The sequence below is a fragment of the Silurus meridionalis genome, chromosome 8, assembly GCF_014805685.1.
Source record: "Silurus meridionalis isolate SWU-2019-XX chromosome 8, ASM1480568v1, whole genome shotgun sequence".
In the NCBI taxonomy this organism is placed as follows: Eukaryota; Metazoa; Chordata; class Actinopteri; order Siluriformes; family Siluridae; genus Silurus; species Silurus meridionalis.
The window spans coordinates 17,718,589-17,737,591 of record NC_060891.1 but is presented as its reverse complement, the minus strand read 5'-3'; the positions used below and the strand labels follow the sequence as shown (position 1 = coordinate 17,737,591).

At 35.9% G+C, this 19,003-nt stretch overlaps 1 protein-coding gene across 1 annotated transcript in view; it reads left to right on the top strand.

The window, feature by feature from the left end:
* Positions 1-19,003, top strand: part of LOC124390438 (kelch-like protein 29) — an 88,835-nt gene that overhangs the window by 29,245 nt on the left and 40,587 nt on the right. The window contains exons 4-7 of the mRNA XM_046856371.1: positions 3,931-4,078; positions 4,199-4,388; positions 6,183-6,520; positions 16,261-16,399. Coding sequence (XP_046712327.1) covers positions 3,931-4,078; positions 4,199-4,388; positions 6,183-6,520; positions 16,261-16,399 — 815 coding nt within the window. The remainder of the gene's footprint in view (positions 1-3,930; positions 4,079-4,198; positions 4,389-6,182; positions 6,521-16,260; positions 16,400-19,003) is intronic.

Below are 19,003 nucleotides of genomic sequence, written 5' to 3'. Positions count from 1 at the left end.
ATTGAAAGACAATAATAATTGAAATTGAATTATGATCAATTAATGTTCACATTAACTATACTTATACTATATGCTAACTGACACAAATGCAAAAGCTCTCTTGGATATGAACTCAATGGATTACATGAATGGTGTATTTCTTGTCCGTTGGTGTAGTGTTGAAACATACCAAATTAAGAACATTCAAAACAATAAAACATTTTTCTCTTACAAAACCTAAAAAAAATTCAGCAAAAAAATGTAAGACATTTCAGAAGTCTAAAACTATAGACAATTTCTGCAGTGAAATGGAAGGTGGAACACTTTTTTTTGTGGTTGTCTCTGGATTTGAACCTTGTTGAAATCCCGTAGGCTGAATGTAAAACGTGCATAAACCAAGACTATAAAAAAGTTTTAAATTCTTAGCATATAAAAGTGGTCTATCATCCCTTTGCAATTGTCTTCAGTGTTCTTAGTTATTACAGGCAGAGACTCAGTGCTGTAATTCTTTCCGAGGGGGCTTCACCACAAATTACTTACTTTAGGGGCCGATCATTTTGAAAGCAGCGTTTCGCATGAAGAATTGCACTACCTAAAACATTGGTGCTTAAATAAATGCAGTGTTCAAGTAAGTAAACAGTGTTCCCTTTGTTGTAGGTGAAGTGTCACTAATTTCAGTGCTGTATATTTTATACATTTTGTTGTGCATTTCTGCCTGTTTTGATGAGAAGCTTTAATTTTCTGCCCTTTAGAGATAACTATTAGATGATCTGGCATGGCTGATTATGGTTTATGTAATCTTTATGATGACTAATTGACTGCAATCTAAACCCATTCATAAAAATCTAATCAACATTAATAGCGTTTCACTTCAGCGTGAGTATGATTGTGTGTGCAGCTTAAAAATATTTCTTGTCAGTGATTTGCAAAGTATGGAATAGGATAGGATTAGAGTAATGAGACCTGACAGATACACACACACACACACACACACACACACACACACACACACACACATATGTATATATATATATATATATATATATATATATATATATATATATATATATATATATATATATATATATATATATATGCATGCTTAGTATTCAGGATCAACAATCAAAATATAAGACTAGCAGAAGAATTGTGGAAGATTCCTCTCCTGGAATGAAATATTTACTATTTGGTTTTCCAAGCAGACTGCACTGAGAACAAATAAGTCCCCCACTAACCAACCACTAGTCAATTTCCTTTTCATTTGTTTACACCTGGGGCAGATTTGCAAAGCGACCTCATATTCTCACATAAATGTTACATGAGTGTGTGCTCTGTATATACACATTTGGATGGCAAAAAGAGGTGTGTTTATAGTAGGGTAATTGTGCGTGGAATGGTTTGATTATAAAACAAGCAAAAGATAAATTTTTCAGCAGTATTAATATGTCAATGTTGTTTCTCCTCAATAATAGATGGCAAACATACTCCGCTTATGTGAATTAGATGAACTGTTACCATAACATGGAGGCAGCAGTAAAGTGGAATGTAGACATTGTTTTATTGAGGGACAGTTTTGAAACACAGCCAACAGTAGCTGCTGGCTGTGCTGCAAAGCCTTTATCATGCTCCAACAAACCTTTAAATTCTGCTCCTGCCTGCCTCATTCAAATGCACTATTAATGGATGTATACATTAGTGTACATTATTATAGTTTAATAAGCTTCAAATTTATCAAACATTGCTTTAAATCCTACTTCTGTTTGTTACACAAGTGTCTTCTATAGGTTTATATATCAGTCATTTTATGTTATAAAACAGCTTGTTAGTCTTTATAAGTCTTTATCTTTTTTTTTGTATTATGTACTTTCACTTTAAAATGTTTTTGCATGAACACTTCTGTATCATGTTGCATAGGGTAGAAAAGTGTGCACGATCCCAGAGGATTTCCTAACCTGTTCTTTTTAATATCACTTATAAAGTAAAAGCAAAAATTGAAGTGAAATATAAACGGTGTTGCTGTAAAATCTGTTGTGACCTATGCTGGGTGAAAAAGCTTTTCCTAGGGGTGTCATGGTACATTGTGATGCCTGATCCAATCACAATTCAATGTAAAATTTGCGCGAGCTGTATCAGGCGATCCACAATGCAGCATTCAAATAATTATGCAGATTTGAACACCAGAGGTTCTAATCCTCATGACTCATGCAGGACCCAGCACCAGATCACAACTACTGGCACACATTATAAGCTAAGACATTTTATAGCCACATTACTGCATAAAAAGTGTTCTTCAGTAGACTCTTAAATTTATCGAATCGTGTATAAAGAATTGTGGATTTCATGCATCTGGGGAAAAAAAAGAAAAATAAACAAAAAGGGTCAGATCACCACTACTGGCACACATTATAAGATAAGAAATTTTACAGCCACATTACTGCATAAAAAGTGTTCTTCAGTAGACTCTTAAAATTATTGAATCATGTATAAATAATTGTGGATTTCATGCATCTGGAAAAAACGGAAAAATAAACAAAAAGGGCCTTTGGTATAATGATTTAATTGTTTCTGCTTAATTGCTGGGAATTTTTCTGAATGTAATAAACAAAATATGTATTTATTCGCTATTTTATTCGTATGGTTATTTTTCATAGTGCAAGTGTTGCCGCTGGAGTTCATACAATGCATTGTGTAATGAATGTTCTGCAGCTAATTATATCAACTAGCTGCTTTGTTATCTAAACAGATCTTTAGCTTTTGGCCTTGTCTCTGTTCTGTAAAACACTCTTGATGTATGACAGTTATAATGGCCTAGAACTTACTGTTTTTTTGTAAGAAAAATGATGATGATGCAGCAGATTGCTCATGAAGTTAATTAAAAACTTTTAGGTCCTTATACAACAAATATGTATCATATATAAGATGTTTTTTGTGCAGTGATATACATATGTGGTGCAAACAAAACTCTGTTTCTTATTGTTTTAAAATCCCATGAATTGATTGATCGGATTAGCACCAAAGCTGTGATTAGGTATTAACCCAGTTGCTAGCAATTTTGAAAATCGCTATTTATATAATTTGTGTACTTTTTTCCTCCCTAGCTGTTTGATCTCACTGATTATTGTTTGCACTTTCTACTACTTCACTTGTGGATCTTTTCATATCCAGCCTGAATAATGAATGATGAAAGGAAACACTTTCCATAATGTTGCAATAGCTGATCATGAATCGTGTTGTATTAGAATACTTGTTTGGGATATGGTAAAGTATTTAAAAAAACATTTAAAGTAATTAAACTACTGTATACAGCCTTCTTATTGAATATGGTTGTGCTTATATGTCAAAGCTTTCAGTGATTGCATTGCTTCTCCTTACAGGCCTGTCATATTATTAATGCAGAACACTTATTCGAAACTCAAGAGGAAGCGTTGTAATAAATCTGTTTGTGTTGACTTTTGTGCAGACAGTTAATTGCTCTGCATCACAAAAGGAATATGTTCTGTCACTTCTGTCAGGTGTAGTGGAGTATTCATTTAGGCCCTCCATAGTAATATTCAACTATCAATTCTCATGAAGTCATTTGTTCTATTTTTCCATGGCAGTGAAATGTGACAATTCCTCTAAATAACTGCGAAATAGCTTTTCTCATATTGTGTCTCCACTTTGATTTAGAGGCAGTGTGAGGCAGAGATAATTAGTAAAATGTTTTCTATATAGATCTCCCATCCTTTCTGCCAAGTCCAATTGCTGGCAGCCGACCTTGGGTTTTCCTGCATTATTGATGGTGCTAAACTAGAACAGCAGCATAATTAAGCGAGCATAGGAGAATGGAATATTAAGAACGCACAATGATCTACCAGTGTCTGACACACTGGGTGTAATTGGGGATTGTAGCTTATAATTAAAGCTTGGGGTGCTCTGTTTAGCATGTTTACTTTTTCTTATTTGAAGCAGGTCTCAGCACATGCGGTACTAGAAAACCAAACTGCAGGACCTGTTCTGGCTCCCAGTGTCAGATGGGGACAGACGCCCATTAACCAGTCCACTCCCTGGGACACTGACGAACCCCCTAGCAAACAACTGAGGGAGAAAGATAATTCAGGTAAAAATTGGCCATTGGATATTTGGATCTTTGTTTTGCTCATGTCAAAATCAGCTTTGGCTTCTATGGTTGATTGAAATGGCAGAACATATGACTCACATATTAACTTCCTCTCTTTAGGTCATCTATGGCCCCCAGCAGTGCCAACAGTGAGCCAGGCGAGTCTTCTTTCCCACACCTACGGCATTCCCCAGCCACCTGTATATAGCCAGGGAGTGACTGTCCAAGCACCCATCATAGGTGCCACTCCTTCCCTTCAAACAGCCGTGCCCCCACCTCACCCACTTCTGCCGTCTCATTATCAGCTAACCCAACCGCCCTCACAGCCGTATGGTTATTTTTCATAGTGCAAGTGTTGCCGCTGGAGTTCATACAATGCATTGTGTAATGAATGTTCTGCAGCTAATTATATCAACTAGCTGCTTTGTTATCTAAACAGATCTTTAGCTTTTGGCCTTGTCTCTGTTCTGTAAAACACTCTTGATGTATGACAGTTATAATGGCCTAGAACTTACTGTTTTTTTGTAAGAAAAATGATGATGATGCAGCAGATTGCTCATGAAGTTAATTAAAAACTTTTAGGTCCTTATACAACAAATATGTATCATATATAAGATGTTTTTTGTGCAGTGATATACATATGTGGTGCAAACAAAACTCTGTTTCTTATTGTTTTAAAATCCCATGAATTGATTGATCGGATTAGCACCAAAGCTGTGATTAGGTATTAACCCAGTTGCTAGCAATTTTGAAAATCGCTATTTATATAATTTGTGTACTTTTTTCCTCCCTAGCTGTTTGATCTCACTGATTATTGTTTGCACTTTCTACTACTTCACTTGTGGATCTTTTCATATCCAGCCTGAATAATGAATGATGAAAGGAAACACTTTCCATAATGTTGCAATAGCTGATCATGAATCGTGTTGTATTAGAATACTTGTTTGGGATATGGTAAAGTATTTAAAAAAACATTTAAAGTAATTAAACTACTGTATACAGCCTTCTTATTGAATATGGTTGTGCTTATATGTCAAAGCTTTCAGTGATTGCATTGCTTCTCCTTACAGGCCTGTCATATTATTAATGCAGAACACTTATTCGAAACTCAAGAGGAAGCGTTGTAATAAATCTGTTTGTGTTGACTTTTGTGCAGACAGTTAATTGCTCTGCATCACAAAAGGAATATGTTCTGTCACTTCTGTCAGGTGTAGTGGAGTATTCATTTAGGCCCTCCGCAAGTAATATTCAACTATCAATTCTCATGAAGTCATTTGTTCTATTTTTCCATGGCAGTGAAATGTGACAATTCCTCTAAATAACTGCGAAATAGCTTTTCTCATATTGTGTCTCCACTTTGATTTAGAGGCAGTGTGAGGCAGAGATAATTAGTAAAATGTTTTCTATATAGATCTCCCATCCTTTCTGCCAAGTCCAATTGCTGGCAGCCGACCTTGGGTTTTCCTGCATTATTGATGGTGCTAAACTAGAACAGCAGCATAATTAAGCGAGCATAGGAGAATGGAATATTAAGAACGCACAATGATCTACCAGTGTCTGACACACTGGGTGTAATTGGGGATTGTAGCTTATAATTAAAGCTTGGGGTGCTCTGTTTAGCATGTTTACTTTTTCTTATTTGAAGCAGGTCTCAGCACATGCGGTACTAGAAAACCAAACTGCAGGACCTGTTCTGGCTCCCAGTGTCAGATGGGGACAGACGCCCATTAACCAGTCCACTCCCTGGGACACTGACGAACCCCTAGCAAACAACTGAGGAGAAAGATAATTCGGGTAAAAATTGGCCATTGGATATTTGGATCTTTGTTTTGCTCATGTCAAAATCAGCTTTGGCTTCTATGGTTGATTGAAATGGCAGAACATATGACTCACATATTAACTTCCTCTCTTTAGGTCATCTATGGCCCCCAGCAGTGCCAACAGTGAGCCAGGCGAGTCTTCTTTCCCACACCTACGGCATTCCCCAGCCACCTGTATATAGCCAGGGAGTGACTGTCCAAGCACCCATCATAGGTGCCACTCCTTCCCTTCAAACAGCCGTGCCCCCACCTCACCCACTTCTGCCGTCTCATTATCAGCTAACCCAACCGCCCTCACAGCCACTGGCCAACATGGTTCTAAATGTGCACAGCCAGACCTTGGGGCTCACTGGCCTGCCCCCTATAGCCATGTCTCCTATGCCTGGCGTATGTCAGGTCACCCAGACCGGCCAAACAGTGATGGGCAATGGCCATCTTACGCATCCCATGATGCAGCCATCTACTACATTAACCAGCAGCGTCCCAATGATAAACGGACAAGCGTCTGTACATCCTCCTCCGAGCAATGGCTGCACCGCTCAAGAGACTGCCAACGGCTTGCAGATGCTCCGCACGGTCGGCATGGGGAAGTATGAGTTCACAGACCCTTGGCATCCCAAAGGTAAAATTGTCCTCGTCTTCAAATTTTAAACCGAAATTTAAGCTATTGTTTTTTTTTTCTTCCTTGAGTATGTGGGTGGATATTGGTGAAGCAATAACCCTGGGAAAATGTACTTTCTCAGTCCAAACAGCTGATGATCTTGCACACATTTATTACTTTCTTGACTATCGCCCTCAATAAATGCACTCATTCATCTCTTTCTCCAAGCGGATAAATGCACTCTGCTTTGTTTTCCTTTTCCACTTGTTTACTTTTTTTTCATCCTGCAAATGCTATTATGATAACTTTATGAAGTCTTAGGGTTAGCTTGTGCAATATTGTGCAGTATGCTCAGCAAACAAGTGCCTTGATGATTAATGTGAGTGACACAGTATTAAAGGTGGTGGTCTGTCAGTAATATATTTCTTTTCACCTTTGATTTCTTTTTCACTGCTGTATATTCACCATAAAAATGATAAAGATTTAATAATTAGTACATGTATATATACAGATATGGTCCAGCTTAAACAAAAATAATTTGTGTATACTGTTTGTGGTAGTCTGTGATGTTGCATATGCCAGAGAGCTTGATTAATCATTTTGTTTTGCCATCGTAGGGGCATTAAATAATAAATTTCCCTTACATTTAACAAATGTAAAGCAGTTGGTCATGTAATCAGTATGGGAAATTGTGTGCCAGCACTAGTACACGCTTTTGGCCGACGGTGGAATCTAGATATTCTGCTGAGCTAAAGGCAAAAAATCTGTTCCATTGCCTCTCTTTTAAATTGCATGTCATGTTGCATTGCTAGTAATATTAATCTTCTATAGAGGGAACGATGTGAAGACAGGGAGCAGCTTTGCTCTCTACTTATCAGCTTGTCACTGAGAATAGAAGGTCCGTTCAATAGATCATCATCGCTGTCTTTAAGATCCCTAAAGTTCGTTCATGAGCTCCCCAAGGTTCCTGTGACAAAGTAATGGAAAAAATATTAAAATAATAAGTAAAAAAAAAAGCAGTGCAGGCGCATATAACCGTAAGTGCACACAAAATGTAAATTACAGAAAAACACTAACATTGATACATTGCAAATGCTAACCTCATGAGTAGCATCACATAATGGGAAACCAATTTGGCCTTTTTGACATACTCGATTCTGCTCTCTGTGATTAAAGCAAGCGAGTGGATAGCTCATTAATTTGGACGATTGGACAAATTAATTGCAGCTCTCATTAATGACATGCAATCCCTTGTTCATAATAATGTGTGCAAATGGGAGTGAGTCGTGCTTTACACTTTCAGCACGAAATGAAATATCAAAGGCATATTATTATAACCAAATTCAGGAGCACACTCCAAACATGCCCCAGACATGAGGAATCAGCTCTCTTTGCTCCTCTCTCTTTAAAAAATAAGACGCATCAGTTAGCCAGTGACCTGCTCTCAACTGCTGGTGCACTGATTAAAACCCCTGTCAGTCAGAGCACTCAGAGATTTCTGGAGATTAGAAGCTTAGAAAATACATTCAACATTGTTTTGTAGTTTTTTAATAAAAGGCTTCTTTTTGCTATGGAAAACAGCAGTAAACAGGCCTGTAGTAAATATCCTTGTGATAGATTTTTATATATTTTTTCACACAGATTAAATCTTTGCAAAATATAATCAGACTATTAATCAGATCTTCCAGTCAAATAAAATATTTAAATATTAAATATATTAAGAATGTAAAATGCTGTGTAGGTTCAACATGTGAATGTGAAATACTTGTGAAATAACTATGTAAGTTAAAAATAGAAAAAAAAAATTGATTAAAAAAGTGATTAAAGACCGTGTATAGCCAAATATATTATCAAGCGACCTGTCCCTAAGCCAAAGTATTAATCAGATTTTTACCAAAATGTATTTATTTCTGTCTATAAGGTACTTGCAAGTAATTCTGAATAAATTTAATAAAAAAGACGTACAAATTTTATGTAGGCTACTTTTAAATCTTGCATCTGTCAGTCAAGTAAGCATGATATTGTATAAGGGACTAGTTTATTAAATACAGTGGTAAAAACAGTCCATCTGAAACAAAGATGTCCAATACTAGCTAAGTGAGGTTTCATCACACAGTGAATGTCAGGCTTTAATCAGGTTACTGGATACTGGCTACAGTACGTGAAGTAGCGAAACAGACATAATCAGTTGAGTTTTTTCCCCGATATTTTTAATATATAGTAGTGTGTGTGTTTGTGTGTGGGGGTGGGGGGGATTGAGGGGTAGGGGTGCTGGTACAAATGCATTTGGTGCAGCAGCATTTATTTTATACTCCTATATACTCAAGTTCCACAGATAACACATCCAGCCTTTTAAAGTAAAGTATATCAAGTATAGCAAATTTACAGTGGATATAAATCCTACACATCCCTGCTAAAATGGTCGGTTTTGTGGAGTAGAAAAAAAAAGAAACACAGATCTTTCTGTACTTTTCATTTAAAATTGCAAAGTGTACAAATAAAGTAAAGAAGGATCATAACAGGCTAATATCTTCCTAAATGTATACAACTTTGAACTGACACTTTATTGAAGCACCTTTTGATTTTAGCACATCCCTCAGGGTTTTGGTTAAGAGTCTATCAGTGTGGCATTTTGACTTGGCGATATTTTCCCACTCTTTCATTCTGCCCCTCCTGAGCAAAGTTGCTCCCTCACATTTTCTTTTGAATTCAGGTCTGGGTTCTGGCTAGGTTTAGGATCTTCTTTTGGATAAGACATTCCTTTTTTGGATGCATGCTTGGGGTCATTGTCTTGCTGAAAACATGAAATTCGTTTTCATCTTCAGCTTACTTGCAGGTACCTTGCAGGTTTTGCACTGAAATCGGTAGCTTTGTAGCTATTCATGATTCCCTTCACCTTGATAAAAGCCTCAATTCGGGCTGTAGATAAGCAGTTTCATAGTTTGATGCTTCCACCACCGTGCTTCACCTTGATGTGCTTTTTTGCACCAAACAGTAATTGTACCTTTGTAATTGGTCTTATCACACCATAACACATTTTGCCACATGCTTAGGGTGATCTATTTGGACATAAATGTTTTTGTGACCCACCAAACCCCATAAGCCAGGCATGTAGAATATGAGAGATTGTTGTCTTTTGCAGAGAGTAATCAGTTCTTGTAAGATATTCCTGCAGTTCCTTTAATTTTGGCAGCTTTCCTGGTATGTTTATTTGTCTTGCCTTGTGTTGAATTTAGAGGGTCATCCTGTCTTGGTAATATTACTCTAGTGCTGCATTTTCTCTAATTGCCTGATCGATACCTCAACAAGTGAGATCCATTGCATCCTTTGAAAGCTCTTTGGAAACCATGACTGTAGCAGATAGATGAAACCAAGAAAACAGAAACAATTAATATTTTGGGGTGGAATAATTTCATTGACGAATGAATTTCATTAAACAAAATAATTCCGTTGATGACAGTGTTAACTTTACTTATGAACATGAGACTAAATGTTATTTTGAACATTCCAATTTATAAAAGTCACAGCACATTTATGCAACCTGCTTAAAACCTTTTCCTTTAATGACTTCTAATTGTGTAAATTGGTCTAAGTTAGTAAACATAAGAAAATCTCCACTCTTATATTTCCACTCTTCATAAAACAATGAAAATATAATCATTCTATTATTATTTGCATTAAGGTTAATAAGGTTAGTAAGGTTAGTAGCTTTACTTTAAATGATGCAATTGTTTGATTGGAGGTGAAGCAGGCAATAGAGAAAAATATTTTGAAACAGTTTGAGACATAGTAGTCTGGTTTCATTTCCTAGCAGAGAGGTCTGAACAGTGAAAAAAAACCCTGAAATGCTCTTTTATCTTAAAAACCTTTTAGTTTTTCAAGAAGTGATGAGCTGCAAGAATGTCCATGATTTGACATTGACTTAATTTGAGGTGCAGGTTGTATTAAAGTACAGCTCAAGTGTCTGCACTTTGGACAAGCATTAATGATGTAAAATAAGGCACTGCGTGAATAATTACCATTGTACTCAGTCTTTATTTAGAATCTAACAACTTTTTCCACTCTTCCTTGCAAAAAGTCTCAAAATCTATTAAGTTGTAATGGAATCTCCATAGACCTCGATTCTGACTTTTGCATTCTACTTTAATCTGCTTATTGATTTGGATTCTTGCTTTTGGGAAGTAAATGTCTTCAGGCTTCTTGCTTTTTGGATAGATGTCCTTCAGATCCTTAACAAATAACTGTTCAAAATAATGTTAGTGTATAATTATAGTTATTGAACTATGATTTTAATTGTAATTGCATATTGTATTACTGTATTTTTTTTATTCTACCTAGTAAGGTGGGAAAATTTCTGATGTTCATTTCTATCACAAAATATTGCAATTTGAAAAAAGTTGACTTTTTACACCATTTAGGACAATTGTTACACCTCAGGCAATTCTCTTCATATATGTAGGCTTGGCTTTGTGGTTAATTGGAAGAGAGGAGAGAAAAAGAATGGTCTCTTTCAGCCGGCTCTAAGGCTCTTTGTAAACAGAGTTTGCATTCATTTATTCTGACTTTATCCTCGCATGTGTCCTACTAGTGAGAGCGCTTTTGAGTGTGTTTCATCCCCATATCTGTGCTTCTATTGTTCTCAGTTCAGCATGCCTTTGTGCTCGAAGGACACATTTCACAACTTCAGCATTCTCTCCAGTTAAACCGAGAGCGAAGAGCGCTCCCTGTAGACTGTACTGCATCGGTGTTACCCAGTATTACACAGCTAGGTACAAAAAAGAGCAAAAAATGGGTTTTTATTTGTAGTCACATCAAATATATAATTAATTATGTTTTCCAAGATTTTATTTTAGACAAAAATAACTGTTCTTTCTTTAATAATAATAGCTTGAGTTGTTAATGGTTGGTCCACCTCCAGAGAACACTGACCCACTTAAATAGAAAATAATTAGCTGCCATGCTATTCACACACTCCATTCAAATTAACATTTTACACAGATGATCACATATGTCCCAAACCATTTCTTTTTTGGTAAGGCCAATTATATGTAGTCATTTCTGCTCTGAGTTTTTTCAAATTAAGGGATATTCTTAAACCCTATTAGCTATACACTGCAAACTATCTTTTTAAAGTGCTAAAAGAGAGGAACGTTTTGGGTCAGGGTTCTACATACAGTGAAGATAATTGTTTAGAGAGAAAGAATGAGATAAAAGTGGAAAATAATTAAAGGGGGAACACATTATGAGGTTTATGAGAAATAATACAGAACATTTTGAAATCCAGTAAAATCATCACCTGATTATAAGATTTGTTTGTGTTTTGAACATCCAATTCGACATGTAGTTTCCATTTGCTGTTATAATAACCCATTCTTCTGGGAAGATATTTAGCGGTTCAGATTTTGAAGTGTGTTTGTGGAGATTTGTGTTCATTTCACCACAAGGGCATTAGTAAACTCAGGAGGAGGCATGAGGTGCAGTCAGCGTTCCAATTCATCTAAAAGTTATTGAACTATGATTTTAATTGTAATTGCATATTGTATTACTGTATTTTTTATTCTACCTAGTAAGGTGGGAAAATTTCTGATGTTCATTTCTATCACAAAATATTGCAATTTGAAAAAAGATGTTGACTTTTTACACCATTTAGGACAATTGTTACACCTCAGGCAATTCTCTTCATATATGTAGGCTTGGCTTTGTGGTTAATTGGAAGAGAGGAGAAAAGAATGGTCTCTTTCAGCCGGCTCTAAGGCTCTTTGTAAACAGAGTTTGCATTCATTTATTCTGACTTTATCCTCGCATGTGTCCTACTAGTGAGAGCGCTTTTGAGTGTGTTTCATCCCCATATCTGTGCTTCTATTGTTCTCAGTTCAGCATGCCTTTGTGCTCGAAGGACACATTTCACAACTTCAGCATTCTCTCCAGTTAAACCGAGAGCGAAGAGCGCTCCCTGTAGACTGTACTGCATCGGTGTTACCCAGTATTACACAGCTAGGTACAAAAAAGAGCAAAAAATGGGTTTTTATTTGTAGTCACATCAAATATATAATTAATTATGTTTTCCAAGATTTTATTTTAGACAAAAATAACTGTTCTTTCTTTAATAATAATAGCTTGAGTTGTTAATGGTTGGTCCACCTCCAGAGAACACTGACCCACTTAAATAGAAAATAATTAGCTGCCATGCTATTCACACACTCCATTCAAATTAACATTTTACACAGATGATCACATATGTCCCAAACCATTTCTTTTTTGGTAAGGCCAATTATATGTAGTCATTTCTGCTCTGAGTTTTTTCAAATTAAGGGATATTCTTAAACCCTATTAGCTATACACTGCAAACTATCTTTTTAAAGTGCTAAAAGAGAGGAACGTTTTGGGTCAGGGTTCTACATACAGTGAAGATAATTGTTTAGAGAGAAAGAATGAGATAAAAGTGGAAAATAATTAAAGGGGGAACACATTATGAGGTTTATGAGAAATAATACAGAACATTTTGAAATCCAGTAAAATCATCACCTGATTATAAGATTTGTTTGTGTTTTGAACATCCAATTCGACATGTAGTTTCCATTTGCTGTTATAATAACCCATTCTTCTGGGAAGATATTTAGCGGTTCAGATTTTGAAGTGTGTTTGTGGAGATTTGTGTTCATTTCACCACAAGGGCATTAGTAAACTCAGGAGGAGGCATGAGGTGCAGTCAGCGTTCCAATTCATCTAAAAGGTGTTGAATAGGGTTGATGTCAGCACTCTGTAGCAAACCCATGTAAACCATATCTTCATAGAGATGGTTTTGGGAACAGAGGAATTGTCATGCTGACAGGTATGGGACTTCTAGTGATCCAAAAACATCCTATAATATTGTGTGCCTCTGACTTTGTGGTAACAGTTTTGGAAAGAACCACAAATGGCTGGAAAAGTTTGGTGTCCCAATACTTTTGTCCAATAGTGTATATATTTGTGTATATAAACTTACCATTTATGTTACACTTATTCATGCAATTATCTAACTAATCATTTGGCAGTAACACAGTCTATAAAATTAGCAGATACAGGTCAAGAGCCTTAGTTAAAGCTCACAGCAATCCATGCCAAATAAGAAGGTGCCAGATGGGCTGGTTTGAGTATTTTAGAAATTGCTGATTGCCTGGAATTTTCACACACAACAGTCTTTAGACTTAACACATTTACCCAGTGTCACTTCTGCCGAAAGAGGTCGAAGGAGAATGGCTAGACCTGTTCATTTGAAAGTAAGGTAATGGTAACCTAGATAACAACTCTTAACAACTGTGGTGAGCAGGAAAGCATGTTTTACCATTTATAGCATTCAAGAGTATGTTACTTACATTCTAGTCATCGCAAACCAGTCTGTCCATTCTCATCAACAAGGTGTTCCTGCTTGCAGAAATAACACTGGATGGTTTTAGTTTTTTGCACCATTTTGTGTCAAAACTTGGGCATAAATATCCAGGAGATCAGCAGTTTTTGAAATATTCATAGCAGCTTGTCTGTCACCAGCAAAAATGCCCTGGTTAAAGTAATTGAAATTTCAGTTTTTTCCCCATTCTGATGTTTTATGTAAGCAGTAACTGAAGCTCTTGAAATGTATAAACATTTTACACCTTTTTAAATGCTGAATAGAACAGGTGTTGACGTATTATTGTTTATGTGAACATTGAGTGTGTATTGTGTGAATGATACCATAATAATTCCAAAGTATACTTTCATGATGAAAAAATATGGTGCACAAATCCCAAGCACTCCGCAGCATGTGGGTCTAGATGTATTAAAGAGCAGCATCAAGATATGAATTCTCTGTCATTACCCTCAAGAGATTTAGCACAAGATACCATAGAGAGTTCCAGGGTAAGTATTATAGAATGATGAGATGAAGGCAAAAAAGTTATTACAGTCCTGCTAGAGCTCCATCAGGAGAGATGTCGATCACTCACATACATCATTAAACTGCAAAAGATTTATAACCAAGTATTAAACATGAGCATTTAGAGATTAAATTAATTTTATAATTATGTTGCTTTTAAATGAGGCGGCCAGCTGTGCTTTATTAATAACTCTGGTAAAAACAGATTATTCAGTGGTAGACCAATGTTTTCTGTGTGCATACTTTATACAGGCAAAAGTTTGTGGACACCTGACCATATGATTTGCATGTGCTTTTTAATCTTATCATTTACTTTCCATATGCTGTTATAACAACGTCCACTCTTCTGGAAAGATGTTCCAGTAGATTTTGGAGTGTGCTTGTGGAGATTTGATTTGAATATAGAATGTTAGTAAAGTCAGGTATTGATGTAGGATTCGAAGTCCTGGGGTGTAGTCAGCATTCCAATTCATCCCAAAGGTGTTCAATAGGGTTGAACTCAATAGCAAGTCATTCAAGATCTTTCACTTTAACCCAAGTAAACCATATTTTGATGGAGCTGGCTTTGTGCACAGGGGCATTGTCATGCTGGAGCAGGTTTGGGTCTTCAAGTTCAAGTGAAAGTAAATTTAAAATTAAATGCATTCAAATACATCATATATAATTGTGTGCCTCTGTACTCTGTGGTAACAGTGTGATAAAAGAACTACATATGGCTGGAAAAGTCAGGTGTACTGATAATTTAGCCCCTAAACTGACATGATTAATTTAATAACCTAGCAAAATCCTACACTGAATTAAAATCATTAAACAATAAAAAAAATAATAATCTGAACTAGTTAATAAAATAAGGGGGTGTTTATTGTAAAACAATATGATGTTCTTTTTTCTGTCTGTTTTTTTTTCTTCCTTTTTTTTTTTGTCATAGATAGATAATATTACAGCTGCCAGTTCATATTCAACAAAAGTACAAACAACAGGATGCGGAAGAATATTTAAGCTAGAGAAGAATATTAAGGTTAGTTTAAATTAAAATATTACATTAAGAAAGGGGTCAAATAAAAAAAAATTAAAACACATATGAAACACTGTTTACAGTAGTGCAGTCAAATACAGTATGAATACAGAACTGCACATTAAGGTGCATTATTGCAGTAAACACATTGCAAAATAATAATATACTGTTTCTACTCTATGCACATTATAACTGTATATGTGTGTGGTAACTTCAGTAACTGTACATAAGGTGCACCAGCAAGTATTAATAAAAAGAGAAAAGAAAAGTATATGATCATATCAGTGCCATCAGGTGGACAACCTGAAAGACTAGAATAAAGTGCATTGATTTAATTACAATTATAATTGACAAATACAGAACAGAATGTATATGTCCCATCTACTGTGATATCAAAGAAGGAGATCCCTCTCCTAATCTTTCTTTCTTTCTTATATTTTAGTTTCTTTTATCTTCCTTTTCTTTTTCTTTTTTTTTTTTTTCTGTGACTCACTTTCTAAAAGAAGCGTACTGGTTTACTGCAGAAGGCACTTCAGACCAGTGAATATTTGAATCCGGGTTCAATCACAGCTTTTCCCTCCGGGACCACACATCTTAAACATTTCCCATGTGTCTCCTTTGTAGATGTGTAGCCAAATGTTATTTTCTAATGAGACTGTTGACCTTTTGCTCTTTCTGGTGCATGGATCTCTCCATGTATATTTGAGTTTGATTATTTATTTATTTTTTGTTCCCCATTTCCTTCATCTTTTTCCACTCTTTAGATACACAAACAAATGATTCTCTTTTTAATCATGCACCTTTTTGACACGCTTGAATTGAAATTGCTTTTTGTGTTCTTTTCTTGTTCTACAGAAATGTTGAAAGAATTGAACCAGCAACGGCGAGTGAAAGAATTTACAGACCTGAAAATAATTGTTGAAGGCAAAGAGTTTGAAGTCCATCAAAATGTTCTAGCTTCCTGCAGCTTGTATTTCAAGGACATGGTTAAAAGGTTTGCCTTTCTCCTGTCGTTGATCCACTCTGTTCTTTTTATAGGGCACATTTGTGTGGCTTCCTTTACCCTCCCATTCTCTTTCAGGTGTGAAGACTTCGGTTCCTATCACAGGGCCAGTAGCCATTCCTCTTGTCAAATAAATGAATGTGTATAATTGTTGCAAAAGGTCAGCACTTATCCTGCCCCTTCATCTCTATGCACTGAATGAGCAAATTTACATTTTAATGGGCAAGAAAAAGTTCCATGACTGGGGATTTTCTTTTTTAAACCTATTGTAAATGTCAAACTTTATCTGACATATTAGATTAGCACTTCACTCTGCCTTTCCCTTCAAGTGCTTGGAGTTGTGTAGTCCTAGCTGTCCTAAATTCATCAGTTATCTGCTGTGAATAAATGCATCTCTATGCAAATGTACACACGACTCATTCATTAATTCCACTTAGGAGTTCATTTACACAGAAACGCTCTTTTTTCGGATTGTAGGAAAGAATTGTTTTGACCTTACAGATGTTGGCATGTTCACTTCAGCTGGCTGTTCGTTTTCTGGAAAGTGCATGGTGGATGATGCATACAAGCAGTAGCATGATGTACTGAGACATTTTATTCCTTTTGTTCATCAACCTTTCAAAAAAACAACAAACCAAAACACAAAAACCTAGATTACGTGACTTCACAGAATGTTTTCACAAGTCTCACAATAGCACCAAACAGAAAGAATAAAGCAGGCCCCTAACCCAGCATGTGCAGATACACAGAGCCTTCTTTTCAAATCCCATGATGCATAGATAGACTGATATTAGCTTCTTGAGATGGAAATGCTTTCTGAGCTAAAAGAGATATTGATTGTGAAAATGTTGCTTTGTGATCTGTAGGATATGTGATAAATTGTACATGTGCACATTAAGACTGTGTTTTGTTCTAAAACAAATACAAAATAAAATAATTAAAAAAAGAAGAGAAATGGAAAAGATGCCTTGATTAGTGAAATACCTTTAAAGGGTGGCTGACATCAATTTATAATGGCAAAAAAATCTTTATCTTTATTTGATTCATCATCAGGTTCATGTTATTGTGGTTCTAAAGAGCCAATCCCAGGGACACTGGGGATGAAGTAAGAATGGATGCCAGCTCCTACACATATATTTGCACCTACGGGGGTATTTAGTATAGCCAAACCACCTGCCAGTACGTTTTTGGAAGGTGAGCAGAAACCAGAAGGAAACCCACACAAACACAGAGAGAATATCTAAATCCCCACACGGACAGCTCTGATTTGGGTTTTAGGATCCTGGAGCTGATCAATATTTTTAATGTCTAAATTAAAAATGAATTAATCGTATTTTAAATCATAGGTCCTAGTATAGTTGAATTTAACGCTAGTGCTGAAGGTGAAAATGGAAGTTTCAGGCCAATTTTTGTAGTGCAGTGTGCACACTGAGTCAGCATACTGATCATTACTGCTAAAACATGTACATTCAACTTTGCAAGCCAGTCTTTATGCCCTTATTACCCATCATACAAGATGCAGTGAAGCTACAAGGACGAATTTAAAGTAGAACTCTGGCCTTTTGGATTGTGGATTTGGTCTGAGCTGCATTATCCTATCTTGCGAGCAGCGGTGATGAAAATTGCATTAGGAGCAATAACAGTGAGTGTAGATTTGACTCTGTTTTCAGTGGAGCACAAAATGTGCTGATACACCTTTCCAAGCTATTTGGGTTCCACTGCTGTTTGAAGGTTGAAAAGGATGTGAGGTTATCTTAAAACACAGTTTCCACCTTTTTTTTTTTTTTTGCTTTCACTCTCTCCATGCCAGTCTGAGCACTTAAATAACAACAATTGCTAAAAGCATAGATGGTACAGGAAAGTTCAGTCATTGTTCTGGCAGATAATATTGCTACATCTGTGCAATTCATTTTCCTGGAGAGTGGAGATTGCAGCCTCAAAAAACTGACTTCATCCACATCATGTCTTGAGTTAATGGAAGCTTGATAGAAGTGTGTTAGTTTTTAAAGGGAAAAACCTGACCAAACCATTTCTATGAAATAGCTTAAATTTCCTCAGAGGATAATTTATCTAATGATTTTCTTTCTTTCTTTCTTTCTTTCTTTCTTTCTTTCTTTCTTTCTTTCTTTCTTTCTTTCTTTCTTTCTTTCTTCTTTCTTTCTTTCTTTCTTTTTTTTTTTTTTGTTTCTTTCTTTCTTTGATTCTTTCTTTCATTCTTTCTTTCATTATTTCTTTCTTTCTTTTTATTTTTTGTATTTGGGGGATTTAGCAGACACCCTTATCCAGAGCGATGTACAAAAGTGCCTTTAGTCTTTATTAATGATAAATCAACACTGGTTCTCTAAATTACAAACGTATAATACCATCAGCCTATAAATCTGTTGAGAGGATTCTCTTTCTTTCTTTCTTTCTTTCTTTCTTTCTTTCTTTCTTTCTTTCTTTCTTTCTTTCTTTCTTTCTTTCTTTCTTTCTTTCTTTCTTTCTTTCTTCTTCTTATTTTTTTTTAAAGCAAACCAGGAAAAGTGCTAGTTTCTGTGTTTCAGGAAGAGGTAGGTCTATACGGGTTGCTTGAAGGCAGCCCATGGCTCAGCAGGT